At 46.0% G+C, this 18,862-nt stretch overlaps 5 protein-coding genes across 7 annotated transcripts; all 5 read left to right on the top strand.

Annotated features, from left to right (window-relative positions):
- Nucleotides 1-2,598: 2,598 nt before the first annotated feature.
- LOC125511586 (uncharacterized) lies at nt 2,599-9,445 on the top strand. 2 transcript variants are annotated; one of them, XM_048676995.2, is made up of 15 exons: nt 2,599-2,847; nt 3,166-3,260; nt 3,446-3,564; nt 3,636-3,694; nt 3,934-4,016; nt 4,227-4,345; nt 4,417-4,472; nt 4,800-4,885; nt 5,078-5,196; nt 5,265-5,317; nt 5,404-5,511; nt 6,511-6,663; nt 6,745-7,654; nt 8,403-8,541; nt 8,748-9,445. In XM_048676995.2, exons 1-15 carry the CDS (start codon nt 2,691-2,693, stop codon nt 8,946-8,948), a joined length of 2,457 nt encoding a protein of 818 aa, XP_048532952.2. In that variant the 5' UTR covers nt 2,599-2,690; the 3' UTR covers nt 8,949-9,445. The 2 variants fall into 2 exon arrangements, with proteins under 2 accessions (XP_048532952.2, XP_048532951.2); XM_048676994.2 differs by having other exon boundaries at nt 3,934-4,019.
- A 1,312-nt stretch (nt 9,446-10,757) lies between these two features.
- LOC125511585 (DNA-directed RNA polymerases II, IV and V subunit 9B-like) lies at nt 10,758-12,576 on the top strand. Its single transcript, XM_048676993.2, has 4 exons — nt 10,758-10,914; nt 11,034-11,109; nt 11,535-11,693; nt 12,278-12,576. Exons 1-4 carry the CDS (start codon nt 10,886-10,888, stop codon nt 12,356-12,358), a joined length of 345 nt encoding a protein of 114 aa, XP_048532950.1. The 5' UTR covers nt 10,758-10,885; the 3' UTR covers nt 12,359-12,576.
- Nucleotides 12,577-12,772: 196 nt separating this feature from the next.
- Nucleotides 12,773-14,704, top strand: LOC125511583 (2-oxoglutarate-dependent dioxygenase 11). The gene is made up of 4 exons (XM_048676990.2): nt 12,773-13,054; nt 13,159-13,406; nt 13,779-14,103; nt 14,244-14,704. The coding sequence occupies exons 1-4, from the start codon at nt 12,830-12,832 to the stop codon at nt 14,484-14,486; spliced, it is 1,041 nt and encodes a 346-aa protein (XP_048532947.1). The 5' UTR covers nt 12,773-12,829; the 3' UTR covers nt 14,487-14,704.
- Nucleotides 14,705-15,006: 302 nt separating this feature from the next.
- On the top strand, nt 15,007-16,852 carry LOC125511582 (2-oxoglutarate-dependent dioxygenase 11). Of its 2 annotated transcripts, none has more exons than XM_087522315.1 (4): nt 15,007-15,289; nt 15,378-15,625; nt 15,867-16,191; nt 16,298-16,852. In XM_087522315.1, exons 1-4 carry the CDS (start codon nt 15,059-15,061, stop codon nt 16,586-16,588), a joined length of 1,095 nt encoding a protein of 364 aa, XP_087378441.1. In that variant the 5' UTR covers nt 15,007-15,058; the 3' UTR covers nt 16,589-16,852. The 2 variants fall into 2 exon arrangements, with proteins under 2 accessions (XP_087378441.1, XP_048532946.2); XM_048676989.2 differs by having other exon boundaries at nt 16,335-16,787.
- A 118-nt stretch (nt 16,853-16,970) lies between these two features.
- LOC125511584 (2-oxoglutarate-dependent dioxygenase 11-like) lies at nt 16,971-18,790 on the top strand. Its single transcript, XM_048676991.2, has 4 exons — nt 16,971-17,383; nt 17,560-17,807; nt 17,910-18,234; nt 18,372-18,790. Exons 1-4 carry the CDS (start codon nt 17,171-17,173, stop codon nt 18,612-18,614), a joined length of 1,029 nt encoding a protein of 342 aa, XP_048532948.2. The 5' UTR covers nt 16,971-17,170; the 3' UTR covers nt 18,615-18,790.
- The last annotated feature ends 72 nt before the right edge of the window (nt 18,791-18,862 follow it).

Raw genomic sequence — 18,862 nt, 5'->3', positions numbered from 1 at the left:
ATAAGAGAGGACACTTCTCTCTATTAATTATAGCTAGCTAACACAATATATGAAACACCTAAATTAACCCCCCAAAACCCCCAACCCCCCTCTTTCAAAAAAAACAAAAACCCCAGCCACAGAAATGCTGACGTGTGGATGCCTATTGGTCCCGGTTGGTGCCACCAACCGGGACCAAAGGGTCTCCTGCCTGGGCTCCGCGCACAGGCCACGTGGAGGCCCATCAGTCCCGGTTCTGGATTGAACCGGGACTAAAGGGGCAGGGCATTAGTACCGACCCTTTAGTCCCGGTTCAGGAACCGGGACAACAGGCCCTTTTTCTACCAGTGTTTCCCAGCTCGTCATTATCTTCTGTTACCTGCCCACTTGGCTTAGTAAGAGCTGTGATACGATTCTTCCTTCTCCTCATCGACGCTCTCTGCTGAAAATACTTTGTATTCTTGTCCCAATATGTAAGCCAATCCACTCTAGGCCTCTGCCTGTGCAATATCTCTTCCCGTTGGTACAGCTCTGCTAGCATGTCCGTTACCTTTATCTCTAAATGGCTAGGGCTAGTCCGGCCTCGTATATCCTTCAGAATTTTGAGCTGGCTCATAAGCTGTTTTATCTCCCTCTTAATGCTACCAAAGGTGTATTTGTCCCAGGTGTACAAATGCTCAACAAGTTCCTTTAACTTCTCCTGTACTTCTGCCGCCTATGACACCTTGTGTTCACCATTCCACTTGGCCTCAACAAAAGTATTTAAATCTGGGTGCCTCTCCCACATCACCTCACATTTAAAATTCTTTGATTGATGGCTCTCATTATTATCTTCCAACATCTTCAGAACTATAGGACCATGATTCGAACACGCCGCCATTTTGTTTACCACTTCTGCAAAGGGGGAAATCGAGTTCCACTCCGAATCTGCAACAGCCCGGTCTAGGTGAACGCGGGTGTATGATCCACCTGAGACCTTTCTCTCAAACGTCCACATCCTCCCTTTGTATCCAAGATCAGCAAGACCACAAATATCTAAGGCATCCTGGAATCCATCCATTTGTCCTTGCCCCCTCGGGTTAACTCCATCATGTTCCGATTGCAGGAACACTTCGTTGAATTCTCCTAGCGCCACCCACGGCAAATCTGGTGTTCCTACTATTGAGCATAATATTTCCCATGTCTTATAACGATCTATCACTTGGGCCTCCCTGTACATGCATGTTAGCCTCCAAGGTCTCGGTCCAAGCTCACCTATGTTAACATTAATATGATATCAAGAATAACCCTTGACGTCTAACTTTATTGCATCATTCCAATAGATTACAAGTCCACCGCTCCTCCCGGAGCTTCCAGCAACAAAAGATCTATCATAGCCAAAAGATTGAGCTAGCATCTCGTCACGTACGTTAGGTAATTGCATCTCCACTAAACACGGTATGGTTGGGGGCAAAATTGACCGTGAGAACATGGACCTCCGGGAGCTCCTGTTTGGCGCCTTAAGCGCCCGAACAGGTTCCTGGCGCCCGCTGCAGCGCCTTGATGGGCCGGATCGATAGAGAACATAAATCACCAAAAAAAGGCAAAACCGTGGCTGCTTAGGAATCAAACTCGGATCGATAGAAAACGCAAGGCTTGTTTGAGCTTACCTCACCACCACACCGATTGGTCACTTGTGATTTTTCTTGCGCGAACTATATATAAACTAGTATGGCCGCGAGATTTATTATCATTTTTTTATTTTACTTTTATAAAATTGTGAATTAAAAAACGTACATTAATTTTGAGACAAAAGTCCACAAACTTAAAAAAAGTTCATCAATTTTGAAAAATAGTTCATTAGCTTTGAAGAAAAGTTCAGAAACTTAAAAAAGTTCACCAAATTTGAAAAAAGAGTTTAAAAGTTCATCGTTTTTTAAAAAAAAGTTCATCAAAATTGAAAAAAAATCATTGAATTTGAAAAACATAGTTCACGAATTAGAAAAAAGTTCATCGAATTTGAAAAAAACAGTTCACCGAATTAGAAAAAAGTTCATTGAATTTGAAAAAAACAGCTCACTGAATTAGAAAATAGTTCACCGAATTTGGAAAAAACGTTCATCAAGTTAGAAAAACGCATTAGATTTTAACATAATCCACGCATTTAAGAAGAAAAAAGGAAAACAAAGAAAAAAGAACAAGAAATAAGAGAAAAGGAAAAGAATAAAAACGTGCACGCTTTGAAAAAACCCGATGAAGGAAATAATAAAATGAAGAAAAACGCAAGGTAGTGTTTCCACCTGTTACGTAGGAGGTCTGGGATTCCTAGTTCGACTCCCCCTCGCTGCGTCTTTTTTTAGGTGTTTTAGAACAAGGGAAAAAACGCCATATGGGCCGGCCCATCGCGTGCAACGCCCGTTTGCAGAATACACGTTAATGGGCGCCTGTAGCGTCAAATAGGATTCGCCACCCCCTCCGTCTTTTATTTTTTGAGAGTTAGGTCTCCTCATTAGCTATCGGGCCGAATGGCAGCCGCCGGCGCTGCTCGAACAGACGCCGCCCAGGCCCATGTGCAGCCCAGCCCAGGCCCTTTTCTCCCTTTCCTCTCCCACTGTCGTCTTCCCAATCTATTTCCGCAAGCGAAAAAAAGGTCAGCCGTCGCGTTCGTGTTCGTCCCGTCACCCAATTTCAAACCCCACTCTCTCCCCCCGCTCCACTCCCCACCTCATCCGATGGCCACCGCCGCCGTCGACCCGGTAGAATCGACGCCGGCCACCGCCGCGACGCCGCACGCCGGCCCCGCTCGGCCGGATCCCGCGCGCCTCGTCCCCGTCACCCCGCGCGAGCTAGGGTTTACGCCGTTCCGCGACCCCCCTCCCCCTCCTCGAGGTACGGCCGGCGCCGCCCTTCTTCCGTTTCCTCTGGGGCTCGAGCTCCTCGGCCGACTCGCGGCCGCCCGCTGCGCAAGACGCTCTCTTTCCCCCTTTTCTTCTTTTTCAAATCCCTCCGTGCTGTTCCGGGCGCAAGATTGGCCTTTTCTTGTTTTTTTTACCTGCCAAATCTTGGCCTGCTGTCTGTGTTGCTTGCCGGAGGCCGGATTCCTTCCCTGGGTTAGCTAGCCAGCGGAATTGTATTTTGGCCACCTGCCTTTCTTGCAATGAAATCAGTCGAGTGGTGGAGATAATTCAGAGAGCCTTTTGTTTGCAGAAGAAGAGGGGGCGCTGCCGAACTCGTCGGAGGGGGAAATTCAGGCGCCTGAGTGGAAATCTCTTGCCGGATCTCAAGCTGGTCCAGAAACCGAGGTAAACCCCTCCCCTCTCTCATCTCTCTCTGTATGCGTGAACAGATCATGTGCGTTCAGCTGTGTATGTCTTTGTTCTGCCCATGGGTCTTCCCTCCCTACCCAAGAGCTGTTTTTATTTTTCCATACTGGCAGGTTTATCATAATTGTTTTGGTTATATTGACATGGTTTATTATACTTTTTAGGGCGTGAGGACACCTGCAAGTTTGGTTAAGAGCACCCATGAAGCTTTGGCGCAAGAAGCATTCACCGATGAACGGCATGCGCAGTTGGATGCACAGATACTAGTCAATGCAGATCTTTGGTGAGTTATTATTACTTGCAAGTCTCAACAGTTATGTGAGTTTTTCCAATTTAATTTTATCTTCTTTGTAGCCAGGGAAAGCCACTAGCAAAGGCCGCCATACGCCCTGCACGCGACTCTCCTCCTCTAGGTACAGAGATGCCAGTCACTCGGCCTCTGCCTTTTAATTTCTGTCCGAACCTTGCCCCCTCTTTCTTTGGATGCAAATAGGGTTTTTTATAGCTGCCAAAGTTTGGGCTACTGATATTAGTACTTTCTTGAGGTTGGATTCCTGCCTTGCATTGGCTAGATTGCGAAATTGAATCTTGGTCACTTACCTTGCTCGAAATCAGTCCAGTCGATGTAATACAGTGAACCTTTTGTTTGCAGAGGGAGCACTGCCAAATTCACCAGAGGAGGTTCAGACCCCTGAGTGCAAACCTTATGCCAAATCTCAAGCTCTTCCAGAAACTGTGGTAAACCCCTCCCATCTCTGTATGCATGCACAGATCATGTGCATTCAGCTGTGTTTACTCATGTTTCACTTCCCTCCCACATGGTCTGGCTCCCTCCCTACTGAAGAACTGTTTTTATTTTTTAGAATTTATTTTTAATACTGACATGGTCTGTCATAATTGTTGTGGTTAGTTGTAATATATTGACATGTTTATCATAATTGTTAGCATGTGAGGACACCTGTAAGTTGGGTTAAGAGCACCCGTGAAGCTTTGACGCATAAAGCATTCGCCTATGAACTGCATGCACAGTTGGATGCACAGATACTGGTCAATCCAGATCTTAGGTGAGCTATTACTACTTGGAAATCTCAAAAGTTATGTGAGTTTCTCCAATTTAATTTTATCTTCTTTGTAGCCAGGGAAAACCACCAGCAAAGTCCGCCCTACGCCCCATGCACAACCCTCCTCTAGGTATGGAGACGCCAGCCGCCTGGCTTCTGCTTTTTCATTTCTGTTTGAGCCCCTCAATCGATAGCTTGTGCAGCGAGTTTGTGATTTTGCTGTGCTTGCTCACGTGCCCAAGTCACCTTTGCCGCCCCTCTTTTTTCTTTCAAATTCATATATACTTTGGGTGTAAAATAGGATTTTTTATAGCCTTCCAAAATTTGGGCTACTGATGATTTACCTGAGGTTGGATTCCTGCCTTGCATTGGCTAGATTGTGAAATTGAATCTTTGGCCGCTTACCTTGCTCGAAATCAGTCAAGCTGATATAATACAGAGAGCCTTTTGTTTGCAGAGCGAGCACTGACAGATTCATCAGAGGAGATTCAGACTCCTGAATGGAAACCTTATGCCGGGTCTCAAGCTGTTCCAGATACCGAGGTAATCCCCTTCCCCCTCTTTCCATCTCTCTGTGCATTCCATGCAGGTGTGTTTGCTCATGCATCACTTCGCTCCTACATGGTCTGGTTCCTTCCCTGCTGAAGAGTTTTTTCTTTCAGAAATTAATTTTTTATACATGTCAATCCTTTTGGTTAGTTGGAATATATTAACATGATTTATCATAATTGTTAGGGTGTGAGGACACCTGGAAGTTCGCTTAAGAGCACCTGTGAAGCTTTGGCGCATGAAGCATTCACTGATGAACAGCATGCGCAGTTGTATGCACATATATTAATAACTGCAGATCTTAAGTGAGTTATTACTTCTAAGTCTCAACAGTTATTTGAGTTTCTGCAATGTAATTTTCTTTTCTTTTTAGACAGGGAAAACCACCATCAAAGGCTGCCATGGTTCTGGCCTTTGGACAACCTGGTATGTGCAAATACATGTCGATGTAGATTCGCTGCTGTGCTCTGTGTTTACCTTTTCTACCCTTTAATGTTTGTGATAACACACAGTGGAGGGTCAGAAACATGCTTGGGAGGAGGTTTGGCGTGCTGCTGTTGACAGATACCAGAACCAAATGTCACCACTGGGCTTTGAGACACCTTTTAGTTCCCAGAATGGTAAGTTCGTTATATTTTGCGGTAGATCAACTGCTTATATTATTTTTGTTCCATCACTAAGTAAAACTAGCACAGTGGCACACACACATCTTTCCTGCAAAAAAATAGTTTCACATAGGATTTTAGTACCACCATATTTTCAAAAGACAACTACAGTTTAGATAACTGCAATAATTATAAGAGCGTCAATTCGTCTTATTTTTAAACTTTTTCTGCTGTTTTTGGTGCAGAAACTAAGAATCCATGAAATGGTTAATGATTTATGATGAAAAGTTAACATGAGAAATGTGCTGTTAAATTACCAATTATATTGTTTTGTTAGCTATTTTATAGAAAAGTTTTCATCATAAAATATTAACATCTGTCAGTGCCATCAAATTTAACAGCTAGTTTGCAATGTGTATCAGCTAGTTCGCAACTAGCTGTTAATGATTATGATGAAAAGTTAACATGAGAAATGTGCTGAGAAATGTGCCATCAAATTCAAAACCAAACAAGAGATCAAATATTCCATCTCAATGTGTATCAGCTAGTTCGCAACTACACATCGTGGTACATGTATTCTGTATTTCCAATTTTCCTGGGTTTTGTCATCTTGTTCTTTCATCATTTTTAGATAGTATTTCTCTTTTAATACCTCATATTACATTATTTTAGTCAAATATGTTGTGATTACCTCTTGAAAAAAAATATTTGGATAAATATGGGCACAAACTTCTGTGTACAACTTTGACCATTACTTTTATGTAAATATTTAGAACGAAATGTATAGAAAGTACTATATTTTTCACAGCAGATATACAGAGTTCTTGAGCTTTGGGATACTTGGACTACATGCTTTCAAAACTAGCTTCTACAAACAAACTTAACATATAATTTTCCGAATTAGCTGAATATCTTATTAGTAAACATACATATATTTGCAAGAAAGAATGAAATCTTCTTTAAGAAAAAATATCTTCACTAAACGTGCTGACAGAATGTGACATACCATTTTAGGCCCGTTAGAACCCTCTCCTAACAGCATGAAGAATTTTGAGGAGTTTGAGCTGAAGGAGGCACATTCAGAGCTCGTTGATGCACAGACTAGCAAATGGCAGAACCAGAAGTCACCAGTGACTGGCTTTGAGACACCCATCAAGTCTGTGATAGGTAAAGTAAATACCTTGTCTTATGTGATAAATCACATGCTTATATTGTTGTTCTATCATCACTAAATAAATGAGTTTGCAGGTAATTGCGCAGCTCAAGGTTTGGATGTTCAGAATGGCGGAGAGGTTCAGCTGGCAGTCAGTTGTGCTGACAAACTAGATCAAGAGCCACCTGATGACAGAAAGATAAATAATACAATCTATGGTGGGCTAGAGTCTCGTTGCGGCAGCACTCCCTTGGAAAGTTCAGAAAGCTTGACGGAACTGGACTCATGTGTGAAATGCGGTAAAGATGGGCAGCTGCTGAAATGTTCCAGCTGCTTCTTAGCCGCCCATGCTAGCTGTTTTGGTTCATCGGTGATATTTGATGACTCTGGCCATTTTGATTGTCCTGTTTGCTATTGCCGAAAAGCTGCTAAAGCAATGGAAAAGGCTAAGAAAACATATTCTGAAGCTAGGAAAAAATTATCTGTTTTCTGCAGCGGCTGGAAGCAATTTTCTAAGGAACACAGTGAGCTGATGAATGGCTTTCACACAGCTAAAAAGCAAGGTCAGTCTGAAGCAGCTGAGCTATGTCGCAAGGATGGAGAGCCTAGTCATCTGAAAGAAAATGGTACAAGTGATGCTTGTCCTGAGAAGGTAGTCACCACAAAGACAACCATTTTTTCGAGTTCTGAAAATGCAAAATCCCATGGAGACAGCAATAGCAATTTGTCTCGTGAAGCGCCATATTCAGCTCGGGATAGATTCAGTTCTGTTGCAAATCGCAACATTGGGGTTGGCAAAGAGAATTGTCTTATGAATTCTCCCAATTGCAATTTTTCTGATAGACTAGGAGCTATATCTTCGCGAAACATAAGCCGCCGCAAAGTAAGCTTTCAAGAAATGGGGACAGTGGCACCAAATAGTACTTGGAAAACATTGAGGTACCAGGATCAGTTCGTGCATTCACCAGCAAGGAAAAGATATTATCCATACCCACCCGAGCATTAGTAAGTGCTAAGTACTTCTTTTTCCAGTTGCACTCTTTGAATTGTTATTACTTATTAAGGATGCCTGTGACCTGTGGTTAATTTAGATTCAGATTACAGAAAACCCCCTGATTTATACTTGCAATTAAATAATGCTGTGCCATGGATGTTTGTAGGCTGGAACCTACCAAGTCACAGTTTCTCCTGCTTAACTGAATTATTTAAGGTTGTTAGTTCAGTATCATGATAGCATGATCCATTTAGCTTCGAGATGGTATAAGCCTGAGAAGAATAGAAATCTCTAGAGTGAGGGGTAACTATGCCATGTACTGGTACGAGGGAAAGTCAGTCTCTTCATTGATGGATAATTTTGGATTTGCAGTAGTTTTCACACTCGTGGTTAGTTCGAATGAATTTATATTTAGGACGGTGAAATTAGAGTGTACTCTACTCTGTACCTATCTGCATATGACGCTGGCCGCTGTGGCCTGTGGCATAGGTATGGACATGTTGTTACTGTTAAGCAGTTTTGCGTAGGCACATAAAGTAATCTGCATGGCAGTGTACCCTCTGCTGTGCAGTTTCACATCTGACGGTGCACGTACCAAAATAATCCACACACATGGAAAAGGGAAGCACACATTAAAATTTCTTTTACAATAGCAGTGTTTCGAAATGCAGACGCCCCATTTGTTGTGAAAATACCCTTGTTTCCATCTAATGTGATGATACATGCTCTGTTTTCATAATCTCAAAATCTGTGTTGCAGCTACAGTCCACACACACCAGCTATGAGGAGTCCGCTGGCGCCAAGTAAAACGCCTTTTACAGGTAAAACGCCTTTTACATCGACAACCGCGAGGCGCAAGATGATCTTCTGGACCGAGGCAGAGGAGGTGGCTCTGAGGGTATGCATCTTGGTCGTAATTTCATTGGAATACACACTGATCGATATGATGGATGGCTCAGGGAGGCTACCATGGAATTTCATTGCTAACTCTGAACCACCTCGTGATTGAGCTGGGCCAGCATTTTTCATTCAGTTCCCTGGTTAGTAGGTAATGTGCATGTAAACTGTGCGCGTATTCACGCACTATTTTTCCACCGGTTTCAGGAGGCGGTGGCGAAGTTCGCACCGAAGGGGGAGGCCGCGAAGGAGAAGAGGTCCATCTCATGGGTGCGCATACACGAGTACTGCAGGGAGTCAATCCACCCCACGCGCTGCCCGGACGACCTGCGGAAAAAGTGGAACCGCATGAAGAACAAGCTGGGTGTGTGTCCTGAAGACGGCAGCGTAGGAGACGGCTGCTTCTGAAACACCAATCCTCATCTTGCTGTTGTAGGTGGAAGGGAAGAGAAGTGGCCGCGCCCTCAGCGCTCTACGGGCGAAACGTCTCTGCCCTAGAGGTTTGTTTCGCCCTCTGTTGTATATGTGGCGCGGCGGGCGATCGTCTGTCTATATTTATGTTGAGTTGGTGACTCCCTCCGATATATGAACCAACAACGTATGTGGACATGCATGGTGGCTGGGGGGAGAGGTTTCAGTGAGATGGATGTGCATGGATGATGATGATGGCAGCTGGGAGGGAGGGGAACTGCACATCCGCCATGTGGACAAGACTCATGCTCCAGGCTATGTGTTGATGAACTGTATGATGGAAGACTTGTAGTCTCAGCTAATTTAATCTTATGTACTGGAGTACTAAGGATGGATTTCCATGCCTGACTGACTGACAAAAATTGTTGTTTCCAGCGGCTGTGCTGGGAGTGTTATATTGTTGTCTAATAATAATGGACAACTTGTTGTTCTTCTCCCTTTTGCTGACAGGCGAAACTGCTCTGCGAATTCCCGCAAAAAAAAAAAACTGCTCTGCGAATTTCCGCAAAAAAAGAAAAACTGCTCTGTGAATTGATTGGTAGTACTGTTTCTTTTTACTCTGCATATTAGGTTTGTCTTGAATCAAGCTTTATAAAGTTTGGCCACATTAATATAGAAAAATATTAACATCTACAATGCCAAATAAATGCAGCATGAAAATATATTCCATGATGGAACCAATGATGCTGAACTGGTATTGTGCATGTTGGCATTTTTTCTATGTAAGAAAACCTAATGCGTGAAGTAAAAAGAAGCGGAGGGAGTAGTAATATGTTGCATTCTCCTTTTGGACCCGCCGAGTTAGTTTCTGCCTCGTTCGTGCTGGGTCTGTGTGGGGTAAGCAACAATGATTGAAGAAATAAAGATATACAATATTATATCCTCTCTCCGGTCTTAAATATAAGTTTTTTTTTAGAGATTTCAATATGAACTACGGATCTATATTTATATTTAGGAATGGAGGGAGTAAATAATAAGAGAAGAAGACAAGAGGGGCAAAGTGGTCACACAATGCTGCAGAAAAAACCAAAGCATCTAACTTTTGAATTAGCAACCCGTAGGTGCAGGACAAATTATCAAGTGGAAAAGTAAAGTGTGGGTTGAGATCTGATATCCCATCGGAAAGGAGAGCCAAGGACACCTGTTTGTCCATGTAGAAATGTAAAATTATGGACGTTGACATGTCCTAATAAAAATTGACCGTTTTGTGTACTGGATTAGGGTCCACTCGTCCGGCCTTCGCCTTTCTCCTTGGCTCGACGGTCCACACGTTTCAGACCATCGTCGGCGGCTACTCCTGGCGGCGGCGTCGAGCGACTTCCTAGCTCTGGTGGGCGACACGGAGCAAGTGAGGCGCGGCATGGCACGCTACGCGTCGAAGAGAGGCGGTGAGCTTCAACCACTCTGTCTTCATGAGGAATGCTTTGCAGGGTTCGGCTTGTGGCATTCATTCACAAAGTAAAGGAAATCGATGGAAAATAAAATTTTCTCCTTTTTTTTTCGTTCTAAAAAGAAGATATATATAGAGAGAAAGCAAAGGGGTAGAGAAAAATACTCCCTCCGTCACTTTTGTAAATCGTTTCAGACAGCTTAAAAATAGGCTGTTTTGCACATTATCTGAAATATCTTCAAAGTCTTATAAAAATGAATAGAAGGAGCAATAAACAAAAGGGCAAAGGGGTAAAACCGGAATAAACAAACAAACAGAAACGACCTGGGCAAAAGACGGTGAGAGACCGACTCGCGTCCCGTCCCGTCCGTACATAAACCCGACACGACCAAACCCACGAGAGAAGAAGAGAAAAAAGAGACTCGGCTTGCTCCATCAGCAAGGAGGAAGCGGAACGCGCGAATCCAACTCCGCCGCCGCCGCCATGAGCGCCATGAAGTTCTGCCGCGAGTGGTACGCACCTAACCGACGCGCCTCCCTCCCTCCCTTCTTCCTCTTCTTCCTAACGACGGCCGGAGTTGATCGACCGGTCGATTTTGGTTAAAAACTGACGGAATTGGCGGTGGCGGCAGCAACAACATCCTGTACCCCAAGGAGGACAAGGAGCGGCAGGTGCTCCTCTTCGCCTGCCGCAACTGCGAGCACCAGGTACCCCCACCCTTCCCCCTCTCGCCGCCGCCCCCTTTACGCAATGCCGCGGTTCATCCTCGACGCCCCCAAATCCCAGCTAGGGTTTTCGTTCGGCCCCAATTCGCCGCGGCCTCGATCGATCGTACCCGTCTCACAGACCAAATCGCACGCACGTGTCACGTCTCTCGAATGCTGGCCGGCCGCGCGATCGATCCCCCGCCCCAATCTCCACCGGTTAAACATTTTTTTTTTGTTCCTGTCAAGATTGATAACCGGCCGTGTCATGCTTGCATTTCCCCTCCACACAACAGATTATCATTTACCGTTGCCCTACGGACAAACTATACCCGAAACAAACGTCCTCTGTTTCACCAATCTGCGGAAACTCGGAAGCAGAGCAAGTGTGTTTCACAATTTCTTGCTTGCTTGCTTGGTTGGTCCAGGAGGTGGCCGGCGACAACTGCGTCTACCGCAACATCGTGCACCATGAGGCCGGGGAGCGCACGCAGGTCCTGCAGGACGTCGCTTCCGACCCCACCCTTCCCCGCACCAAGGACGTCCGCTGCGCCGCCTGTGGCCACGGCGAGGCTGTCTTCTTCCAGGTCCATGCCACCAACCTGTTTGTTTATTTGCCTCTTATCTCTCTCTCTCTCTATATATATATATATATATATATATATTTTATATATATATATATATATATATATATATATATATATATATGGCTTCAAATATCATACATGATTCGTCATATGGCGCTGCACACTTTTTTTCTTGCAAAACCCGCACCTTGTTACTGTTGCTGTCGTGCACCAAATGTTGCCCATTTTGAACTTATGCTGAGGCATGCATCTATAACTCTTTACCCCTTGTATTCTATAGCCCCCATGTCTGCAGTCCAAACTGCATCATATCTCTGGTTTGTGCCTTAAATGATATGTTTATGCAACACTGCTAACTGATTGACCACAGGAACATAGCACTCAATCATGTACGTACTCTGTAGAATGAATGCAACTTTAACGAAGTTGGCTGTCAGTTATTTTTCCTCTGTTTTTATGGTACATCAACATCTACCTGCCAATCTTGAATGTTCTTAGTTACAAAATGCCCTTTGTATAATTTGACTGAACATGGCTGAATACAGCAATTATTAACTTGTTGCTGTGTTTATGATGATGTGCAGGCTACAGCAAGAGGGGAGGAGGGGATGACTCTGTTCTTCGTGTGCTGCAACCCCTCTTGCGGCAACCGGTGGAGGGAGTGAACGATTCGCATCTCCTTCCCGCGGAGGCTACCGTCGACCCGTGCCCTTTAGGATCATGCTCTGGAATTTAGAGTTTCCGATAGCTAGCGGTCTTGTTAGAGCACAAGAGAGCTGAACTTGTGAAACATATAACTGTGGTTTCAGTACTTGCTCGTGACCATGTACTTAATTTACAAACCCTTATGTCTCTAATCACATTTTATAGGTTGGTTCTTGCCTATCCACTGTTAATTCCTCTGTTTTTGATGTCCTGCACAAAGTGGGTTATGATCGTCATCGTGCAATTGATTCAATTTTGTATCCAGTGCGACTTCCCAGGAAAGAAAAGACAAGCTGGTTTGTAGTATTCTGTGATTATATGTGGACTGGATTTCTGAATGTGAAAGTACTGGATGCCTTGTTACCACCATCTAGATGTGTCAAAAGAGGTGAGGTAGACAGAAGACTTGAGCTATCCTGAAGAAACAGGAGATGGCATCTCTCCCTGTCCCAAGTGTGCAGGCCATGGTGGCGGCCACCGGCGGAGTCGACGTGCCGCCAAGGTATCTCCGCCCGGCTGAGGCGGTCGCTGGCGACGCTGAGGCCCAGATCCCCATCATCGACTACCAGAGGCTGCTGCTGGAGCAGGAGCTGGACCGCCGTGGCGAGGAGTCTGCACTCCTTCACAGGGCTTGCCAGGACTGGAGCTTCTTCCAGGTCAGTTCCTTGGCTCAAAATTTCCATTGCTTCATCTCTGTTGTGGTGTGTTGCCTATGTTTCCTCAACCCAAGAGAACTACTTCCAGTAACTGGTGTTTGCAGCTGATTAACCACAGCGTGCCAGACGATGTGGTGGAGGGAATGAAGGCCAGCATCCAGCAGTTCTTTCAGTTACCCATGGAGACGAAGAAACAGTTTGCTCTGGAGCCAGGGCAGCTGGAAGGCTACGGTCAACTATTCGTCTTCTCGGAGGATCAGAAGCTTGATTGGGCTGACATAATTTACCTCCACACGCAGCCACATGAGAGCAGGAACATCAAGCTCTGGCCAGACCAGCCTGCTAGCTTCAGGTATGATTGCGATTGTGATTCTTTGCTGCCTGCGGCTCACACACTACTGTTCAGCCTGATTACAATGATGGCATGATACTTTTTATTCGTTGTCTTCTTAATTGTTTTGCCCTACCTGGGAGGGCAAATTGGGTGGAAAATAACAGTTTTAAAAACATTTTTTGTTGACTGTACTTGTCTCAGTCTCTCAGATAACTTTTTGTTGTCTCTAATTTTTCCTACTTGAGAGCGTAAATTAGGTAGAAAAACTATAATATAAAATAACATCATTTCTAGCGCAAATTGTGGTTCCAAGTCTTACGGTACTAGATGGAACATTCTAGTGCAGTTCTTACCCATGATGTGTGTTGTTGCACTTTGAATCTCATTCAGATCGACGCTGGATAGATATTCTGATGCTGTGAAGGACGTATCAGACTCCCTTTTGGCCACGATGGCGAAGAACTTGGGACTGGAAAGAGAAGTGATCACTAACAAATGCATTCATGGAATGCAGTCTGTCAGAATGAACTACTACCCCCCATGCGCCCAAGCAGAGAAAGTCGTTGGCTTATCCCCGCATTCTGATGCTGGTCTCCTAACCCTTGTCCTCCAAGTGAATCATGTACAAGGCCTGCAGATCAAGAGGAATGGCAGATGGCTTCCTGTCAAGCCTGTCTCGGGCGCTTTCATCGTCAACATCGGAGATATGTTTGAGGTGAGCTCGCGCAGCCGAACACCGATATGCTGCTGTCTGCTGATGACTATATGTTGTATGGCGCAGTATGCTTGCAGAACTAACATATCATCAGCCAAATAAATTCATTCTCATTGTTTGTTTTGCTTTGACGAGGACAGGTCTTCACGAATGGGAGGTACAAGAGCATCGAGCACCGGGCGGTGGTCGACCCGAAGGAAGAACGGCTGTCGGTCGCGGCGTTCCACTTACCAAACATCCACGCCATGATAGGTCCTCTGAAGGAGATAGCGGCACATGAAGATGATGCCTACATGACGTTGGACCAAGAGAGCTTCATGAAGCTTTTCTACGGGACAAAGCTTGAGGGGAAGAGCTTCTTGGAGCGGCTGAAACTAAACTAGCTGGCTAGCAGCTGAATGCTCCCATACATCAGGTAATAAGCCATGTTGGTGCAGGTGGTTTGCAACCGACCATGCTCCGGAATTTAGTTTCCGATAGCTAGTCGTCTCATTCGAGGCAAATAGAGCTGAACTTGTCAAACATATGTTGTGGTTTCAGTGTGTGCTTTGCAAACCTGTATTTATGTCACCTAATCGCATTCGGTCCATTGTTTCTACTAGCCTATCCACTGTTAATTCCTCTATATGCTGCTTGATGATTTTTTGTACAAAGTGGATTATGTGCTGTGCGGTCATGAGGTAGCTCTATGGTTTCAGCTTCCATCCAGTGTCAAGTTGATTCCCATGAGATAGAAGAAAGTTGATCCCCAGAAAATAAAAGAAGAAGAGGAAGAAGAAAACAAACAAGTTGGCAGTTTTCTTTATGGTTGCTGTAGCTGGACTGAGTTTCTGAATATTATATTACTGGATGATGCGTCGTCTCCATCTATGTATGTGCCAAAAGGCGGAGGTAGATAGAAGACAAGACTGAACTATCAGAGGAACTAGTGGCATCTCAGGAGCAGCTACAGGAGATGCAATCTCTCCCCGTCCCGAGCGTGCAGGCCATGGTGGAGGCCACCGGCGGAGCCGATGTGCCGCCGAGGTATCTCCGGCCTGCGGAGGCGGTCACCGGCATCGTCGACGGCGAGGGTGAGGCCCAGATCCCCATCATCGACTACCGGAGGCTGCTGCTGGAGCTGGATCGCCGCGGCGAGGAGTCCGCGCGCCTCCACCGGGCCTGCCAGGAATGGGGCTTCTTCCAGGTCAGTACCGTTGGCTCACAGTTCTCAGTTGACTTCCTCTTGTAATTTTGCCTGTTCCTGATACCAAAAAAATGATTGGTGCTTGCAGCTGATTAACCACAGTGTCCCACACGATGTGGTGGAGGCAATGAAGGCCAACATTCAGCAATTCTTTCAGCTACCCGCAGAGACAAAGAAACGATTCGCGCAGGAGCGAGGGCAGCTGGAAGGCTACGGTCAGCTGTTCGTCGTCTCGGAGGATCAGAAGCTTGACTGGGCTGATATGCTTTACCTCTACACACAGCCACCTGAGAGCAGGAACACCAAGTTCTGGCCTGACCAGCCTGTTAACTTCAGGTACGATTGCTATGTATGTGCCTGTACTTGTCTTGTTACTGTTCAACCTAATTACAGTGAAATGATGCTTTTTTGCTGTCTCCTTGCCCTACATGGAGGGCAAAAATTGGGTAGGAAGTTGATTAAAAAAACATCATTAAGTGCTAACTGCAAACCTGTTGTTTCCAGCTCTTGCCTTACTAGATGGAACATTGGGTTCTTAACCGTCATAATTAAGTGTTGCACTTTGAATGACATTCAGATCGACGCTGGATAGATACTCTGGTGCTGTGAAGGAGATAGCGGATTCCCTTTTGGCGACGTTGGCGGAGAACTTGGGACTGAAACAAGAGGTGATTGCTGACAGATGCGTGGGCGGAGTGCAGTCTGTCAGGATGAACTACTACCCGCCGTGCGCTCAAGCAGACAAAGTCGTCGGCTTCTCCCCGCACTCTGATGCTGATCTCCTGACCCTCGTCCTCCAAGTGAACCATGTCCAAGGCCTGCAGATCAAGAGGAATGGCAGCTGGTTCCCCGTCAGGCCCGTCGAGGGCGCTCTCATCGTCAACATTGGGGATATCTTTGAGGTAACCGTGAACTCAATGCTGCTATCTGCTGATGAACAGATATTATGATAAAGTTCCTGGTGCCATACAATAAGAATTTGTAGAATTAATCAACCGAATAAACCAGATTCTCTTTGCCTGTTTTGCTCTGCTGAGGACTGCAGATCTTCACAAATGGGAGGTACAGGAGCATCGAGCACCGTGCGGTCATCGACCCCAAGGAGGAACGGCTGTCGGCCGCAGCGTTCCACTCCCCGAACATCCACGCCACGATAGGCCCGCTGAAGGAGCTTACGGCGGACGAAGACGAGGCATACAAGACGGTGGACCACGAGAACTTCATGAGGCTTTTCTTCGCGACGAAGCTGGAGGGGAAGAGCTTCTTGGATCGGATGAAGCTGAAGTAGCTAGCAGCTGATTGCTACGAACCCAGCATAGCAGGTAAACTGTGTTGTTGGTCCTCGCATTGTTGTCAGATATTCAGGTAGTTCATGCTGTGTAACCAGCCTTAATGAGGCCCTAACAGATCATGCTCTGGAATTTAGTTCCTGATGGCCGTCTTGGTAGAGCGCAAGAGAGCTGAACTTGGCAAACATAATAATATTGTGATTTCTTCAGTAGTTGCTCGTGAACCGTGCTTGTGTTCTGCAAAACTTTGATAGATTTGTTCCTGTGTGCTTGATGTCGTGTACAAAGTGGGCTATGTGCTGCTGTGTTATTTCAGTTTCTGTCCAGTGTGAAAACAGTTGATTCCCAGAAAATAAGATAAGAATGGAAGTTGATCCCCAGAAAATAAAAGAATGAGAAAACAAGCAAGTTCACACTTTTCTATTTCCATGGTTGTGGCTGGACTAATTTTCCGAATATTACATCACTGGATGATGCGTGTTCGCTACCATCTGTATCTGCCTATCTGTGCCAAAAGACATGAGGTAGCCAGATCAGAAGACTCTAGCATCCGACGAACCAGTAGCATCTCAATTATCAAGAGCGGCAAGAGATGGTATCTCTCCCCGTCCCGAGTGTGCAGGCCTTGGTGGCGGCCACCGGCGGAGACGATGCGGCAGCAGAAGCGGTCACCTGTGACGGCGACGGCGACGGCGAGGCTCAGATCCCCATCATCGACCACCGAAGGCTGCTGCTGGAGCTGGACCATGGCGGCGAGGAGTCTGCGCGCCTCCACAGAGCCTGCCAGGACTGGGGCTTCTTCCAGGTCAGTTCGTTCGTTGGCTCACAATTTCCATTGCACACCGGCCTCTGTTGCAATTGCAATGCCTATAATCCCCTCAACGCAACAAACCTAGCAAAGACAGTTAACTTCCTCCTCTGGTACTATATATGCCTCATCATCCTGATACTAGCTAGAATTGCTCTCCTGTTTATTTGCAGTTAGTTAACCACAGTGTCCCAGACGATGTGGTGGAGAGCATGAAGGCCAACATCCAGCAATTCTTCCAGCTACCCGCAGAGACGAAGAAGCGATTCGCTCAGGAGCAAGGGCAGCTAGAAGGCTACGGTCAACTATTCGTCGTCTCCGAGGATCAGAAGCTCGACTGGGCTGACATGCTCTTCCTCTACGCACAGCCACCTGAGAGGAGGAAGACCAAGTTCTGGCCTGACCAGCCTGCTACCTTCAGGTATGTAAGATTGCGACGATATTCTTCGTTGCCTGTACCTGGCACGCCGTTTTTGAGCCTAGTTATTACAATGGAATGATGCTTTTTGGTCGGCTCATTCAGATCGACGCTGGATAGATATTCTGGTGCGCTGAAGGATGTATCAGACTCCCTTTTGGCTACAATGGCCAAGAACTTGGGACTGAAACGAGAAACGATCGCTGACAAATGCATCCGTGGAATGCAGTCTTTCAGAATGAACTACTACCCCCCATGCGCCCAAGCAGAGAAAGTCGTTGGCTTGTCCCCGCACTCTGATGCTAATCTCCTAACCCTTGTCCTCCAAGTGAATCATGTCCAGGGCCTGCAGATCAAGAGGAACGGCAGCTGGCTCCCTGTCAAGCCTGTCCCGGGCGCTTTCATCGTCAACATCGGAGATATGTTAGAGGTGAGTGCGCGCAGTCGAACACCGATTCGATGCTGCTGTCTGCCAATGACGCCGTATGCTAGATTTTGCAGATCTGACATATCATCGACCAAATGAACCAATTTCCGTTGTTTGTCTTGCTTTGACGACGAGGACAGGTCTTCACGAACGGGAGGTACAGGAGCATCGAGCACCGGGCAGTCGTCGACCCCAAGGAAGAGCGGCTGTCGGTCGCGGCGTTCCACTTCCCAGACATGGACGCCATGATAGGTCCTCTGAAGGAGCTGACCGCGCATGAGGACGATGCCTACAAGACGTTGGACCTCGAGAGCTTCATGAAGATCTTCTTCGCGACGAAGCTCGAGGGGAAGAGCTTCTTAGGCCGGATGAAGCTAAACTAGCAGCTGCTGAGTGACAGTTAAACTCTGTTGTTGTCGGTTACGAATATCCGGTGCATCTGTGGTGTCTGTTATCGTTTCAGTTCCTATCCAGTGTGAAAAATAAAGGAATAATGGAGGTTGAGGTTGATCCCCAGAAGAAGAAAACAAGCAAGTTGGCATGATTGTAGCTGGATTTATTTTCTGAATATTAAATTACTGAATGATGCGTCCTCACCATCTTCTGTCTATATATGCCAAAAGACACGAGT

The sequence above is a fragment of the Triticum urartu genome, chromosome 5A (genome assembly GCF_056163025.1).
Source record: "Triticum urartu cultivar PI428250 chromosome 5A, HENAU_Tu73, whole genome shotgun sequence".
NCBI classification, from domain to species: Eukaryota; Viridiplantae; Streptophyta; class Magnoliopsida; order Poales; family Poaceae; genus Triticum; species Triticum urartu.
The sequence above is the reverse complement of the archived record's forward strand: the minus strand, read 5'-3'. Positions and strand labels throughout refer to the sequence as shown.

Bases quoted from the DNA above. Each gene is read 5' to 3' on its own strand.
- LOC125511586 (XM_048676994.2), top strand. From the start codon at position 2,691: ATGGCCACCGCCGCCGTCGACCCGGTAGAATCGACGCCGGCCACCGCC. The intron at 5,512-6,510 runs GTAAGTTCGTTA...ATACCATTTTAG, and splicing joins ACCTTTTAGTTCCCAGAATG to GCCCGTTAGAACCCTCTCCT. The intron at 7,655-8,402 runs GTAAGTGCTAAG...TCTGTGTTGCAG, and splicing joins CCATACCCACCCGAGCATTA to CTACAGTCCACACACACCAG.
- LOC125511585 (XM_048676993.2), top strand. From the start codon at position 10,886: ATGAGCGCCATGAAGTTCTGCCGCGAGTG. The intron at 10,915-11,033 runs GTACGCACCTAA...CGGTGGCGGCAG, and splicing joins ATGAAGTTCTGCCGCGAGTG to CAACAACATCCTGTACCCCA. The intron at 11,694-12,277 runs GTCCATGCCACC...GATGATGTGCAG, and splicing joins GCGAGGCTGTCTTCTTCCAG to GCTACAGCAAGAGGGGAGGA.
- LOC125511583 (XM_048676990.2), top strand. From the start codon at position 12,830: ATGGCATCTCTCCCTGTCCCAAGTGTGCAGGCCATGGTGGCGGCCACC. The intron at 13,055-13,158 runs GTCAGTTCCTTG...TGGTGTTTGCAG, and splicing joins AGGACTGGAGCTTCTTCCAG to CTGATTAACCACAGCGTGCC. The intron at 14,104-14,243 runs GTGAGCTCGCGC...TGACGAGGACAG, and splicing joins ACATCGGAGATATGTTTGAG to GTCTTCACGAATGGGAGGTA.
- LOC125511582 (XM_087522315.1), top strand. From the start codon at position 15,059: ATGCAATCTCTCCCCGTCCCGAGCGTGCAGGCCATGGTGGAGGCCACC. The intron at 15,290-15,377 runs GTCAGTACCGTT...TGGTGCTTGCAG, and splicing joins AGGAATGGGGCTTCTTCCAG to CTGATTAACCACAGTGTCCC. The intron at 16,192-16,297 runs GTAACCGTGAAC...CGAATAAACCAG, and splicing joins ACATTGGGGATATCTTTGAG to ATTCTCTTTGCCTGTTTTGC.
- LOC125511584 (XM_048676991.2), top strand. From the start codon at position 17,171: ATGGTATCTCTCCCCGTCCCGAGTGTGCAGGCCTTGGTGGCGGCCACC. The intron at 17,808-17,909 runs GTATGTAAGATT...CGGCTCATTCAG, and splicing joins GACCAGCCTGCTACCTTCAG to ATCGACGCTGGATAGATATT. The intron at 18,235-18,371 runs GTGAGTGCGCGC...CGACGAGGACAG, and splicing joins ACATCGGAGATATGTTAGAG to GTCTTCACGAACGGGAGGTA.